The sequence below is a fragment of the Mesoplodon mirus genome (assembly GCF_964341445.2).
Source record: "Mesoplodon mirus genome assembly, chromosome: 7".
NCBI lineage: Eukaryota > Metazoa > Chordata > Mammalia > Artiodactyla > Ziphiidae > Mesoplodon > Mesoplodon mirus.
In genome coordinates, this window is record NC_138983.1 from 69917705 (window position 1) to 69934129 (window position 16425).

General features: G+C 36.2%; 1 protein-coding gene across 7 annotated transcripts in view; it reads left to right on the forward strand.

The window, feature by feature from the left end:
* NUCB2 (nucleobindin 2) overlaps nt 1–15861 on the forward strand; it is a gene marked incomplete at its 5' end in the record, with an annotated part of 110646 nt that extends 94785 nt beyond the window's left edge. For 4 of the 7 annotated variants that reach the window (XM_082628681.1, XM_082628680.1, XM_082628682.1 and 1 more), the window contains 8 exons: nt 187–372; nt 569–659; nt 1253–1311; nt 1409–1501; nt 2676–2765; nt 14351–14521; nt 14811–14892; nt 15321–15467. In XM_082628681.1, the coding sequence (XP_082484807.1) occupies nt 187–372; nt 569–659; nt 1253–1311; nt 1409–1501; nt 2676–2765; nt 14351–14521; nt 14811–14892; nt 15321–15328 (780 nt within the window). In that variant the 3' untranslated portion in view covers nt 15329–15467. Of the gene's footprint in view, nt 1–186; nt 373–568; nt 660–1252; nt 1312–1408; nt 1502–2675; nt 2766–5171; nt 5312–14350; nt 14522–14810; nt 14893–15320; nt 15468–15495 lie in introns of those variants that run through there. The other 3 variants (XM_082628684.1, XM_082628686.1, XM_082628685.1) reach the window with 3 other exon arrangements.
* Nucleotides 15862–16425: the final 564 nt, after the last annotated feature.

The window sequence follows — 16425 nt, forward strand, 5'->3', positions numbered from 1 at the left end:
TTTTTGAATGCCTACATCTCTGAGAATAATAATGACTAAAATAGAAGGGTAAAATTTAAAACAGAAGTCAAATATGTTTTGGCTCTCCTATGCTACCTTCTGTTAGAGAGTATGCTATATGCAAGAAAGCCTTTATGTATATTTTTCAAGCATATCTTCTTATTTAATTTAAAAATTGCATTATAGGCTACAAGTGATCTGGAACACTATGATAAGGCTCGACATGAAGAATTTAAAAAATATGAAATGATGAAGGAACATGAAAGGAGAGAATATTTAAAAACACTGAATGAAGAAAAGAGAAAAGAAGAAGAATCTAAATTTGAGGAAATGAAGAGAAAGCATGAACATCATCCCAAAGTTAATCATCCAGTAAGGATTATGACTTTGTAAAACCATAGTTAAATGAAGATACTTCTTTGTGCCAGATAGTAGAATTTTATAAGTTATTAGTACTTAAAATCTTGAATCTTAATTCTGCAAAGTTTTTCAATTTTATATTTTATTTTGAGCCTATATACATAGATTATAGTTTGTTTTGAGTGCCTTTTTTAAAATTGATTCACAGGGAAGCAAAGATCAACTAAAAGAAGTGTGGGAAGAGACTGATGGATTGGATCCTAATGACTTTGACCCCAAGACATTTTTCAAATTACATGGTAACAGATTTGATACAATATTAATATTTATATCTTTTGTTTGAAAAATTATAGATGCTTTACTCTTAATTGATTTCTGCCAAGGTTTGCTAATTGAGTCCTATTGATAGTAAACATTTAGAGTTTTCCTCTAGGGTAGTATAGTAGTCTTTATTGCTGGTCTGCAGTATAAAGTATTTTAGGTCAGTAGCTATGTCTTTATACTTGCTTTTACTTTGGAGTCATTTTATGACTTATTACAAGTTTCTCTGTAAATTGAAGGCATTTCTGTGACTAGCTAGGTTATATCTAATGGACTTTATGCTGTAATATTAAAATTTACTTTTAGTCTTATAGCATATTGCTTCACTTTATATTTTGGTTAATATATATATTTTTCTAAATAACTATGAAGAATTATGAATAAGTAGTGAATTGTTATCAGTTGGACTGATCTGAGGCTTCATAAAAAAGAAAGACACCTTTTTCTGTAGCATGTTGATGCTTCATGTTAAGTAATACTTTTGCAAACCATTTGTAATTAGTTGTATTTTAACTATTAATTTTCTAAGGCATTAAAATCAGTTTTTGCATTTGTAACTTTTAAACTTTAGATGTCAATAGTGATGGCTTCCTAGATGAACAAGAATTAGAAGCCCTATTTACTAAAGAGGTAAATGAGTTCATTAAGTATTCAGTGGTTTTGCTCTGTCTTTTTTCCTTCTATTATCTTCCTTTCTTTTATGTTGGTTTTAAATTTTTCTTTTTAGTTGGAGAAAGTATATGACCCCAAAAATGAAGAGGATGATATGATAGAAATGGAGGAAGAAAGGCTTAGAATGAGGGAACATGTAATGAATGAGGTATGTTTGAAAAGTTTATCTTTTCAAAAAATCCACAGAAGTATTTCTGTGGATTTTTCAAGTTCTTGCAATAAATCTTATTGTAAAATGGAAAATAAATATACATAATAGATATTTAATTGGATTTTGCATTTTTGATCCAGAACAGTCAGTAGGTTCCCTTAGTGTAAATAAAATTATTTTGTAACTGCTTTAAAATATTAAGATGCTGCTGCATATAAAAGAATGCTGTAAAACATTATTTTAGAAGTAAAAAATAATGTAGTCCATTATTTGATATTTTAAATGCTGTATTAGTTTTTGCTAAGAAATTAAAAAACTCAATACCTTAATGGTTTATAACAACAAGTATTTATTTCTTGTTCACATTACTAAGCTGAAAACTCTGAAATAGCTATCATAGGCAGGGTAGCTTAAGCCCACTTTTTTGTTGTTTTGTTTTATTTGTTTATTTGTTTTCGGCTGCACCACATGCAGGGATCAAACCAGGGTCCTTGGCAGTGAAAGCATAGAGTCCTAACCACTGGAACACCAGGGAATTCCCCAAGCCCACTGTTTTGCTTCAGTGATTTTCACCTGATATTTGAGCTATTTATGGTAAATTGGGATTTTTGTTGAGTGCTGGCTTCCAAGTAACAAATGAATTTCTTTGGCCATCATAGAATTCACTTTTGTAACTGAATTTGCCATAGTCTATAAGAGCCATTAAACAGGGTTTGGAAAGGTTGTCAACTTTAGCTTTGATTTAGTTAGTTGTTTGTTTTTAGGAAAACAATGTTGAGAGCATTTTAACTCAAACTCCTTTACTCTTGGCTAAAACAGTCTTCTTTCTGGAAAGATTGTTTTTCTTGCCCAAGCACTTGGCTTTGAAAGGAGGTGTGGTAAGGAAAACAATACTAGTCTACCCAGTCATATCAGCAGACTCAAACTTGGTGATCTTTGGGGGTATCAGTTATTTTCAAATTTGAATTATATAGAAGAGAAAGTTATCTATTTTCTGATTCTAGGATAATGTGGAGTGTCCTGTTTTGATTTTTTTCCCTCAGTTTCTCTGGATGTTAGGCTAGCCCTAATTGCTGTATGTTTATGTAGTAGCATCTATTAGAAGAATTTCTAGTATCTAAATAATGTGAAAGAGTTATTTTATTTTACATGTACCTTTTCCTTTAATCAGGTTGATACTAACAAAGACCGATTGGTGACTCTAGAAGAGTTTTTGAAAGCTACAGAAAAAAAGGAATTCTTGGAGCCAGATAGCTGGGAGGTAATAGAACCTACATGAAATGGGATGTATGGTTCAAGAAATTCTACATCAGTCTATTCTGCTTTTAACTTTTTTTCACCATTATGTTTGCATGTATAGTTTTACCATCTTGGCTTTTCATATAAAATGTCACTATAAAATAACGAACTTGATTTCTTGCAAAGCTGGGACAATTGATCTCTATTGGTAATCACATTGCATGTAATTATGTCTTTCTAAAATCATACTTTTTTTTTTTTTGTGGTACGCGGGCCTCTCACTGTTGTGGCCTCTCCCGTTGTGGAGCACAGGCTCCGGACGCGCAGGCTCAGTGGCCATGGCTCATGGGCCCAGCCGCTCAACGGCATGTGGGATCTTCCTGGACCAGGGCACGAACCCATGTCCCCTGCATTGGCAGGCGGACTCTCAACCACTGCGCCACCAGGGAAGCCCTAAAATTGTACTGTTTTTATGTGTAAAATAATGTTCATTCTTGAAAATTAAAAATATGGATACAGTTAAAGTATGAATTAGAGGTTACATGTAATTCTACCATCCGGAGGTAGGCACTTAACTTATGCATTGTGTTATGCCAGTTTGGAAATCGTTTGTATATTTATTATATGCATATATAGCATACAGTGAATAAATAGTGTACTGTCCCATTTTTAGCTTACATATACACATAAATTCATATCTATATATTTTTCTAAATGGCTTCATATATTCACTATATAAATGACTTTGTATGTTTGTGAAATTCTGTTTTTTTAAAATATAACAGTATTTCATGAACATTTTCCAATGCCATGTCTCAAAATCTCGATTTAAAAAATGACCACTTAGCATGCAGTTGTGCGGTTGTAGCATAATTTATATAGCCATTCTTCCAGATTCGGACATTATGGGTCAATTCTAATTTTTTTTACTGCGATAAATAACATTGTGATGACCATCCATTTGTTCATGCATTTGGGGGCATCTGTGATGATTTCCCTGGGATTAATTCCTAGGAATAGAACTATTCTCAAGTTTTATGAACATTTTTTAGTTTCTAAATATATCTGTCAAATTGCTCCTGAAAAGTATTTTAATTTATACCATGGTTTACTGTGTATAAGTGAGTGCATACACATCTTGAACAGAATGGTTGAGAGGTACCAAACAAAGTAGATTGAAAACAGAACATTGTCAACAGGCGCAAGCCGCGGCTATCAGTGTGCACACCAGCGACAGGCACGAAATGCTAAGGCTGCTACTGCAGCCACCAAGGAGCCTGTGTGCAAGCACAGGTCACTATCCACACCACCCCAGGAGCCTGTGCAGCCCGCCACTGCCAGGGTCCAGTGATCCAGAGACAACTTTCCCAGGAGAACACACAGCATGCCTCAGGCTATTGCAAAGTCATGTCAGCCTCTGCCGCCACAGACTCACCCCGCATTCCGTACCTTCCCTCCCCACCGGCCTGAGTGAGCCAGAGCCCCCTAATCAGCTGCTACTTTAACCCCATCCTGACTGGGCAAAGAACAGACGCCCTCAGGCGACCTGTATGCAGAGGCGGGGCCAAATCCAAAGATGAACCCCAGGAGCTGTGCGAACAAAGAAGAGAAAGGGAAATTTCTTCCAGCAGCCTCAGGAGCAGCGGATTAAATCTCCACAATCAACTTGATGTACCCTGCATCTGTGTAATACCTGAATAGACAACGAATCATCCCAAAATTGAGCTGGTGGATTTTGGGAGTAACTGTAGACTTGGGGTTTGCTTTCTGCATCTAATTTATTTCTGGTTTTATATTTATCTTAGTTTAGTAATTAGAGTTTATTATCATTGGTAGATTTGTTTATTGATTTGGTTGCTCTCTTCCTTTTTTTTTTTTTTTTTTTTTTTTTTTTTTCCGTACGCGGGCCTCTCACTGTTGTGGCCTCTCCCGTTGCGGAGCACAGGCTCCGGACGCGCAGGCTCAGCGGCCATGGCTCACGGGCCCAGCTGCTCCGCGGCATATGGGATCCTCCCAGACCGGGGCACGAACCCGCATCCCCTGCATCGGCAGGCGGACTCTCAACCACTGCGCCACCAGGGAGGCCCTCTTCCTTTTTTTTATATAGATATATATATATTTTTTCCTTTTTCTCTTTTTGTGAGTGTGTATGTGTATGCTTCTTTGTGTGATTTTCTCTGTATAGCTTTGCTTTTACCATTTGTCCTAGGTAATCTGTCTGTCCGTTTTTTTGTTGTTGTTTTTAGTATAGTTTTTATTGCTTGTTATCATTGATGGATTTGTTTTTTGGTTTGGTTGCTCTCTTCTTTGTTTCTTTCTTTTTTAATTACTTTTTAATTTATTTTATTTTTAATAATTAAAAAATTTTTTTTATTTTAATTATTTCCTTCCTTCCTTCCTCCCTCCCTCCCTTCCTTCCTTCCTACAGATGTCAGGCCTGTGCCTCTGAGATGGGAGAGCTGAGTTCAGGACAATTGGTCCACCAGAGACCTCCCATCTTCACATAATATCAAACGGTGAAAGCTCTCCCAGAGATCTCCATCTCAACACTAAGACCCAGCTCCACTAAATGACCAGCAAGCTACAGTGCTGGACACCATATGCCAAACAACTAGCAAGACAGGAACACAACCCCACCCATTAGCAGAGAGGCTGCCTAAAATCATAATAAGGTCACAGACACCCCAAAACACACCACCAGACGTCGTCCTGCCCACCAGAAAGACAAGATCCAGCCTCATCCACCAGAACACAGGCACCAGTCCCCTTGACCAGAATGGCTACACAACCCACTGAACCAACCTTAGCCACTGGGGGCAGACACCAAAAACAACAGGAACTACGAACCTGCAACCTGCAAAAAGAAGACCCCAAACACAGTAAGTTAAGCAAAATGAGAAGACAGAGAAACACACAGCAGATGAAGGAGCAAGGTAAAAACCCACCAGACCAAACAAATGAAGAGGAAATAGGCAGTCTACCTGAAAAACAATTCAGAGTAATGATAGTAAAGATGATCCAAAATCTTGGAAATAGAATGGAGAAAATACAAGAAACGTTTAACAAGGACCTAGAAGAACTAAAGAGCAAACAAACAATGATGAACAACAAAATAAATTAAATTAAAAATTCTCTAGAAGGGGGCTTCCCTGGTGGCGCAGTGGTTGAGGGTCCGCCTGCCGATGCAGGGGAGGCAGGTTCGTGCCCCGGTCCGGGAAGATCCCACATGCTGCGGAGCGGCTAGGCCCGTGAGCCATGGCCACTGAGCCAGCGCGTCCGGAGCCTGTGCTCCACAACGGGAGAGGCCACAACAGTGAGAGGCCTGCATAGTGCAAAAAAAAAAAAAAAAAAATTCTCTAGAAGGAATAAATAACAGAATAACTGAGGCAGAAGAACAGATAAGTGACCTGGAAGATAAAATAGTGGAAATAACTACCGCAGAGCAGAATAAAGAAAAAAAAATGAAAACAATTGAGGACAGTCTCAGAAACCTCTGGGACAACATTAAATGCACTAACATTCAAATTATAGGAGTCCCAGAAGAAGAAGAGAACAAGAAAGGGACTGAGAAAATATTTGAAGAGATTATAGTTGAAAACTTCCCTAATATGGGAAAGGAAATAGTCAATCAAGTCCAGGAAGCACAGAGAGTCCAATACAGGATAAATCCAAGGAGGAACATGCCAACACACGTATTAATCAAATGATCAAAATTTAAATACAAAGAAAAATATTAAAAACAGTAAGGGAAAGCAACAAATAACATACAAGGGAATCCCCATAAAGTTAACAGCTGATCTTTCAGAAGGAACTCTGCAAGCCAGAAGGGAGTGGCAGGACATATTTAAAGTGATGAAAGGGAAAAACCTACAACCAACATTACGCCACCCAGCAAGGAACTCATTCAGATTCGACGGAGAAATTAAAACCTTTATAGACAAGCAAAAGCTAAGAGAATTCAGCACCACCAAATCAGCTTTACAACAAATGCTAAAGGAACTTCTCTAGGCTGGAAACACAAGAGAAGGAAAAGACCTACAATAACAAACCCAAAACAATTAAGAAAATGGTAATAAGAACATACATATTGAAAACTACCATAAATGTAAATGGATTAAATGCTCCAACCAAAAGACATAGACTGGCTGAATGGATACAAAAACAAGACCTGTATATATGCTGTCTACAAGAGACCTACTTCAGGCCTAGGGACACATACAGACTGAAAGTGAAGGGATGGAAAAAGATATTCCATGCAAATGGAAATCAAAAGAAAGCTGGAGTAACAATTCTCATATCATAAAACAGACTTTAAACTAAAGACTATTACAAGAGACAAAGAGGGACACTACATAATGATCAAGGGATCAATCTAAGAAGAAGATAAAACAATTGTAAATATTTATGCACCCAATATAGGAGCACCTCAATACATAAGGCAAATGCTAACAGCCATAAAAGGGGAAATCAATAGTAACACAATCATAGTAGGGGGCTTTAACACCCCACTTTCACCAATGGACAGATCATCCAAAATGAAAATACATAAGGAAACAGAAACTTGAAATGATACATTAAACAAGATGGACTTAATCAATATTTATAGGACATTCTATCCAAAACCAACAGAATACACTTTCTTCTCCAGTGCTCATAGAACATTCTCCAGGATAGATCCTATCTTGGGTCACAAATCAAGCCTTGGTAAATTTAAGAAAATTGAAATTGTATCAGGTATCTTTTCCAACCACAATGCTATGAGACTAGATATCAATTACAGGAAAAAATCTGTAAAAAGTACAAACACATGGAGGCTAAACAATACACTACTAAAGAACCAAGATATCACTGAAGAAATCAAAGAGGAAATCAAGCAATACCTAGAGACAAATGACAATGAAAACACGACCACCCAAAACCTATGGGATGCAGCAAAAGCAGTTCTAAGGGGGAAGTTTATAGCAATACAATCCTACCTCAAGAAACAAGAAACATCTCAAATAAAGCAACCTAACCTTACACCTAAAGCAGTTAGAGAAAGAATGACAAAAAAACCCAAAGTTAGCAGAAGGAAAGAAATCATAAACATCAGATCAGAAATAAATGAAAAAGAAGTGAAAGAAACAGTAGCAAAGATCAAGAAAACTAAAAGCTGATTCTTTGAGAAGATAAACAAAATTGACAAACCATTAGGCAGACTCATCAAGAAAAAAAGGGAGAAAGCTCAAATCAATAGAATTAGAAATGAAAAAGGAGAAGTAACAACTGACACTGCAGAAATAGAAAGGATCGTGAGAGATTACTATAAGCAACTATATGCCAATAAAATGGACAACCTGGAAGAAATGGACAAATTCTTAGAACAGCACAACCTTCCAAGACTGAACCAGGAAGATAGAAAATATAAACAGACCAATCACAAGCACTGAAATTGAGGCTGTGATTAAAAATCTTCCAACAAACAAAAGCCCAAGACCAGATGGCTTCACAGGCGAATTCTATAAAACATTTAGAGAAGAGCTAACACCTATCCTTCTCAAACTCTTCCAAGATATAGCAGAGGGAGGAAAACTCCCAAACTCATTCTACGAGGCCACCATCACCCTGAGACCAAAACCAGATAAAGATGTCACAAAGAAAGAAAACTACAGGCCAATATCACTGATGAACATAGATGCAAAAATCCTCAACAAAATACTAGCAAACAGAATGCAACAGCACATTAAAAGGATCATACACCATGATCAAGTGGGGTTTATCCCAGGAATACAAGGATTCTTCAATATTCGCAAATCAATGTGATAAAATATATTAACAACTTGAAGGAGATAAACCACATGATCATCTCAATAGTTGCAGAAAAAGCTTTCGACAAAATTCAACACCCATTTATGATAAAAACCCTCCAGAAAGTAAGCACAGAGGGAACTTACCTCAACTTAATAATGGCCATATATTACAAACCCACAGCCAACATCGTTCTCAATGGTGAAAAACTGAAACCATTTCCTCTAAGATCAGGAACAAGACAAGGTTGTCCACTCTCACCACTATTATTCAACATAGTTTTGGAAGTTTTAGCCACAGCAATCAGAGAAGAAAAAGAAATAAAAGGAATCCAAATCGGAAAAGAAGTAAAACTGTCACTGTTTGCAGATGACATGGAACTATACACAGAAAATCCTAAAGATGCTACCAGAAAACTACTAAAGCTAATCAATGAATTTGGTAAAGCATCAGGATACAAAATTAATGCACAGCAATCTCTTGCATTCTTATACTCTAATGATGAAAAATCTGAAAGAGAAATTAAGGAAACACTCCCATTTACCATTGCAACAAGAAGAATGAAATACCTAGGAATAAACCTACCTAAGCAGACAAAAGACCTGTATGCAGGAAACTATAAGACACTGATGAAAAAATTAAAGATTATACAAACAGACAGAGATATACCATGTTCTTGGATTGGAAGAATCAACATTGTGAAAATGGCTATACTACCCAAAGCAATCTATAGATTCAGTGCAATCCCTATCAAACTACCAATGGCATTTTTCACAGAACTAGAACAAAAATTTCACAATTTGTATGGAAACACAAAATACCCCGAATAGCCGAAGCAATCTTGAGAAAGAAAAACAGAGCTGGAGGAATCAGGCTCCTAGACTTCAGACTATACTACAAAGCTACAGTAATCAACACAGTATGGTACTGGCACAAAAACAGAAATATAGATCAATGGAACAGGACAGAAGCTCAGAGATAAACCCACGCACATATGGCCACCTTATTTTTGATAAAGGAGGCAAGAATATACACTGGAGAAAAGACAGCCTCTTCAATAAGTGGTGCTGGGAAAATTGGACAACTACATATAAAAGAATGAAATTAGAGGGGCTTCCCTGGTGGCACAGTGGTTGGAGTCCGCCTGCCGATGCAGGGGACGCAGGTTCGTGCCCCGGTCTGGGAGGATCCCGCATGCCGTGGAGCGGCTGGGCCCGTGAGCCATGGCTGCCGAGACTGTGCGTCTGGGGCCTGTGCTCCTCAACGGGAGAGGCCACAGTGGTGAAAGGCCCGTGTACCGTAAAAAAAAAGAAAAAAAAAGAATAAAAGAATGAAATTAGAATACTCCCTAACACCATACACAAAAATAAACTCAAAATGGATTAAAGACCTAAGTGTAAGGCCAGACACTATAAAATTTTTAGAGGAAAACATAGGCAGAACACTCTATGACATAAATCAGAGCAAGATCCTTTTTGACCCACCTCCTAGAGAAATTGAAATAAAAACAAAAATAAATGGTACCTAGTGAAAATTAAAAGCTTTTGCACAGCAAAGGAAACCATAAACAAGACGAAAGACAACCCTCAGAATGGGAGAAAATATTTGCAAATGAAGCAACTGGCAAAGGATTAATCTGCAAAATTTACATGCAGCTCAATATCAAAAAAACAAACACCCCAGTCCAAACATGGCCAGAAGACCTAAATAGACATTTCTCCAAAGAAGATATACAGATTGCCAACAAACACATGAAAGGATGCTCAACATCACTAATCATTAGAGAAATGCAAATCAAAACTACAATAAGGTATCACCTCACACCAGTCAGAATGGCCATCATCAAAAAATTTACAAACAGTAAATGCTGGAGTGGGTGTGGAGAAAAGGAAACCTTCTTGCACTGTTGGTGGGAATGTAAATTGATACAGCCCGTTTGGAGAACAGTATGGAGGTTCCTTAAAAAACTAAAAATAGAAATACCATAAGACCCAGCAATCCCACTACTAGACATATATCCTGAGAAAACCATAATTCAAAAAGAGTCATGTACCCCAATATTCATTGCAACTCTATTTACAACAGCCAGGACACGGAAGCAACCTAAGTGTCTATCGACAGATGAATGGATAAATAAGATGTGGCACATATATACAATGGAATATTACTCAGCCATAAAAGGAAATGAAATTGAGTTATTTGTAGTGAGGTGGATGGACCTAGAGTCTGTCATACAGAGTGAACTAAGAAAGAGAAAAACATATACCGTATGCTAACACACATATATGGAATCTAAAAAAATATATATATGGTTCTGAAGAACCTAGGGGCAGGACAGGAATAAAGACACAGATGTAGAGAATGGACTTGAGGACACGGGGGGTGGGGGAAGGGTAAGCTGGGACGAAGTGAGAGAGTGACGTGGACATATATACACTACCAAATGTAAAATAGGTAGCTAGTGGGAAGCAGCTGCATAGCACAGGGAGATCAGCTTGGTGCTTTGTGACCATCTAGAGGGCTGGGATAGGGAGGGTGGGAGGGAGACACAAGAGGGAGGAGATATGGGGATATATGTATATGTATAGCTGATTCACTTTGTTATAAAGCAGAAACTAACACCATTGTAAAGCAATTATGCTCCAATAATGATGTTAAAAAAAAAAGAACATTGTCTTTTCCTATATAAAATAAAAAGATTACCTTTTTAATTAGTTTGAGATAGGGTGGCCAACTGTCCTGGTTTACCCGGACTGTGGAGTTTCCCAGGATGCGGAACTTTTCAGTGTTACAACCTGGACAGTCCTGGACTAATTGGGACGATTGGTCATCTTAGTTTGAGGTTAAAGAAATCAGCTTCTTTTTTGTTGTAAGTTTTTGTCTAATATTTGAACTATTTCTGGACATTGGTGAAGAAAAAGAATGCTAAGATTATTTGAACATGAATTCCCTTGAGTGCTTCTGGTGAACTGGATCAATAGATAATTACATACCTTTTTCACTTTGGCATAATTTCAGATTTACAAAAAAGTTGCAAGAATGAACAAGGAATTCCTGAATACCTTTCACCCAGATTTCCCATTTTACTACATTTGCTTTCTCCCTCTCCTTTTCTCTCTTTCTCTATTTTTAATCTGTGTGTGTGTGTATTTATATATAACATATATAATTATTTTTGAGAGTAAGTTGCACACAATGCTGCTTTAACCTTAAATACTTGAGTGTGTATTTTTTGCAAACAAAGATTTATCTTACATAATCACAATAAGATTATCAATGCTACACACACAATACTATAATCTCTAGATTTTATTGAGAATTTTGTCAATTTTTCCTGTATTGGTCTTTATAGCAAAAGAAACTCCAAGATCATGCATTGGATTTAGTTGTAATGTCTTTCTAGTCTACTTTAATCTGAAACAGTTCCTGAGTCTTTGTATCTCATAGCATTGATATTTCTAAAAATTACAGATCATTTATTTTGTAGAATGTCCCTCATTTTGAATTCGTCTGCTGTTTCCTTATGATTCCTACTTTTGGTAGGAATATCACTGAAGTGATGCTAAGTGCATCATATGAAGAATCATATGCTGCTGATTATTTCCGTAACTGGCAATGTTAACTTTGATTATTTGGTTAAGGCGGTGTCTACCAGGTTTTCTCACTGTAAAATTACTATTTTACCTTTTGTAATTTGAAAAGTATCTTGTCTATCCCACCATACTGCCAGAATCAGAAGTCAGCTTAAAAAAAAAAATCACTCAACATCATATCAAAAGTATTTCCAAATACTATTTGTAAGCGTTGTTTTAATAACTATGGAGGTGCTTAATTGTTTTCTGAGGGTTAGACATTTAGGTTATTTCCAGTCTTTTATTGTTATTTTAAAAGATAGGGCTTCCCTGGTGGTGCAGTGGTTGAGAGTCTGCCTGCCGATGCAGGGGACGTGGGTTCGTGCCCCGGTCCGGGAAGATCCCACATGCCGCAGAGCGGCTGGGCCCGTGAGCCATGGCCGCTGAGCCTGCGCGTCCGGAGCCTGTGCTCCGCAACGGGAGAGGCCACAAAAGTGAGAAGCCCGCGTATCGCAAAAAAAATAAATAAATAAATAAAATAAAATAAATAAAAGATAGTGCTGCTATAAACACATTTTTATATAAAGTTTTTATGTGTTCAGGGTTATTTTCTAAGATAATTCTCAGTGTAGCATTACTGGGACCAAGGGAATATTTTTAAGGTTGTTGATATACTTTGTAAAAGTGTTTTTCAAAAGAATTGTACCAATTTACATTTCCACCAATAAAAAATGAGATTGCTCTACTTTTTAAAAAGGTATTGTCTTTGGGGATATACTTTGAGACTCATTATCTACGGGGTTTAGCATTCATTGATGAATCTAGCTAGAATAAGTTGTTACTGTGACTGTTGACAAATGGTGATTTTCTAATCATCAATCCTTAGTTGGCTTTCCGCTGTAGGTGGAAAAAGCCAATATTCCCTTGGCTTTCCACTGTAGCTGTTCCTTCTCCCTTCTCTAGTTGTTTGTATCAACATAGACTCTTGGCTTCTTATTTTATTCAGTAAACTTGAATTCTTACTATCATTTGTTTTCAATGCTCAAATTGTCCCTGATTCGGCTAGTAGGAGTTTCCTCAGACTGGCTTTTGTGTCCTTCAGGCATGTCCCTATCATTCTTTGAGGACTTCCTTACTTTTTAGCGTAATAAGGTGTCCAAGGCTCATCTTATTCTTTCTCTGCCTTACCTCTGGAATCAGACATTTTTCTGAGGAGCACTGGTTCCTTTTAGTGGAGATCGATATTACAGCCCAGGATCTGGACACTGGATTTGCACCTTGCTACTGGAGTGCCATTGCTTCTAGGCCTTATCAAGTAACAGAGCTGAGGAATTAAAAAAAAAAAAATATATATATATATATATATATAATATATATTTATAGTATGTGTATGTGTGTATATATATACACGCATGCATGCACATATGTATATAGACACATCTACACATTTATATTCATTTTTGTATATTTAGCTATCAAGATGTATTAAAACTCATGAGTTCACACTGATATCTCCTTAAATTTCAATCTAACACTTCTATTTGCAATACAACATTCTTTTTCTCTTTCCATATTTCATACAAAGCCTGGCTCTCATGTTCCACAATAATATTGTATTTATTTGTTCAATCCTAAGATGTACAAAGAGTTTCAGAATTGCTAATCGATGCCTCTGCAAAGCCAGACTTTAATATTTGTTTACAGTTTTTGTTGTTGTCTTAGCCTAAGGGCATATAGTCCAAATGCTGTGATCAAAAGTTTCTTGGGTTAGTTCTTTTTTCCTTCCCCCTTCTGTGGATTATTTTATTCACTTAAAATAAAAGTATTATTTGTTTCTATTTGTATTCAATTTGCAGAGGTTTTCTGTCCTTGTGGATTTTTATTTATTTTCTTTTTTTCTTTGAGTATGTGAAACATTGATATGTTTCCAGCAATCAAATCTGTGCAAAAAAAGGCATATTCAAAGGAGTGTGATTTTTTTTCCCATGTTGTCTTTGTCCTTTCCACCCAGTTCTCCCCTTATTCTGTAGGTAACCAATCTCATTAGTTTCTGGATTTTCCTTCCTGTTATATCTTTTGCCCAAATAAGTACAAGTGTATATATTCTTATTTCCCCTTCTTTCTTACCCAAAAGATGTAATACTATAGATATTCTTTTGTACTTTGCTAAGCATAGAATTTTAAAGCTGAATCAGACCTTTTTGTTTTCTTTCTAAGGTTATTCTTTTCTCATTTTTTTGTCTTTTAGACATTGGATCAACAGCAGTTCTTCACAGAGGAAGAACTGAAGCAATATGAAAATCTTATCTCCCTACAAGAAACTGAACTTAAGAAAAAGGCAGATGAGCTTCAGAAACAAAAAGAAGAGCTACAACGTCAGCATGACCAACTTGAGGCTCAGAAACTGGAATATCATCAGGTGATATTTTATAAAAAGGCTTGTGGCATTAAAAATTATTTTAGGGGCTTTGCTACAAGCCTGTGTTTTTGTAATATATTTCAATTAGCTGTCGTATTTTAAATTTTAGTATTTTTTAAACTGCATTTTTTTAAACTTCCTTGTTGAATATTAATCTAAATTATAGAACGTGAATATCCAATTTTGGAAAGCAATTTTCAGTTAGTTTGTTGTGCATTGTCAAAGGTCATACATATCAGAGAAAATCAAATAACGCTTACTTTTAAGGCATTCTTTTTCCATTCACTAGGTTTTACAGCAGATGGAACAAAAAAAATTACAACAAGAAATTTCCCCATCAGTGCCTGGTGGGGAATCAAAGATCCAGCCACGTATGTAATTTTGTTTATTTGTTTGTTTGTTTGAGGAAATTAAAAAATTGAATAAATAGAAATTCACATTTATTAGAAATATAATTTCAAATCATTAATATCTGTGCTATTTTATGTTTATTTGTGGAAATAGAGCAATTTGTGTTACAGAAAAATGAAAAAGCCTCTAAAATGTTTATACATCAGTACATTTCAAAAGCTATATAATTTGATAGCCATATGCATGGTGAAATGATTTTTTTCAGTATTATTCATAATTCTTCCTAATCAATTATTGATATTATCAGAGAACATGTTTTTTTAATTGTAATCGATGATTAACTAAACATAGTTAAAAAGCAAATACTCAATATATCTAAGTATAAAAGAATATTCAGAATAAAGTAAGATACCTTTAAAATGAGGGCATGTCTTTTTTTTTTGAACAGGTATTTAAAGTCCAAAGTCCACCAGAACTTAGAATAAAATCGTTACATCATCATGTGTGTCATCTTTTTACCTCCCTTCCTTTTCCTCTGCTCAATAAATATTTTAAACCATATATGGAATAAAGGAAGATACTTTTTAAATGAGAACGTATTTTTTTTTTTTTTTTGGACACAGATGTTTAAGGATTGAAGTCTACCAGAACCAGGAAGGAAACAAACTCAATACCTGCTCTCATTTTCATACCTCTTTTCTTTTTCCTTTGTTCTCCTTTAGTGATTTAATTAAGTGGCTTTATGCCATAATTTAATGAAACTATTAGTAACTATTTAAGTGAGAAAGCGCCACCCACTGCTTTTAAAATAAATTGTTTTCTCTTATTCATAAAGGTAAATACTCTTTTATGGGTGCTTATCATCCCCTTTCTCAATAAAAGCTCTTTGATATTAATAATTCTTCTCCTGAGAAGACCATAGTATTCCCCAGTGTGTGTTGGTAACTTTTTCCTACTTTCAGCAATCTTAACTGCTAGAAAGTCTTCTACCAAACAGCTCTTGCTACCACTTAAGATCATTTTTCATTTACATTTTTGCTTTATACTCTATCATTCAAGATCAGGTTTTGCTACATATAACAGAAAACCCAAAGATAATCGTGGTTTAAACTGAATAAGAACTTTTGCCTTTTACATAGAAGAAATCTGGAAGTAGGTGGTGTACAGGTTCCTATCTTTCTCCTCTGCTCTCCCCAGTGCATAGTTTTTTTTCTCGAGTTATTTCATTCTCAGGGTCCAAGATGGCTCTTGGAGGCAGTGGGGAAGGGCAACAAAAGGAACGTCCCCCAGTTGAATCAGCTTCCTTGATGCAATTTTCCCAGAGAACCACATAGCATTCGAATTTACATCTCATTGGCCAGAGCTGTGTCACATGGCCATCTAGCTGCTAGGGAAGCTGAGAAATCCATGTGGCAATGGGACCAGCTAAAAGTTAGGATTCTTTTAGGAAGGATTCCCTTTAAGAAGGGAAGAGGGAATGTTTGGTAGGCAACTTACAGCTTTAATTTAAACAGCCTTTTGGTTACCTAAATATCTATGTACATTATTCCGAA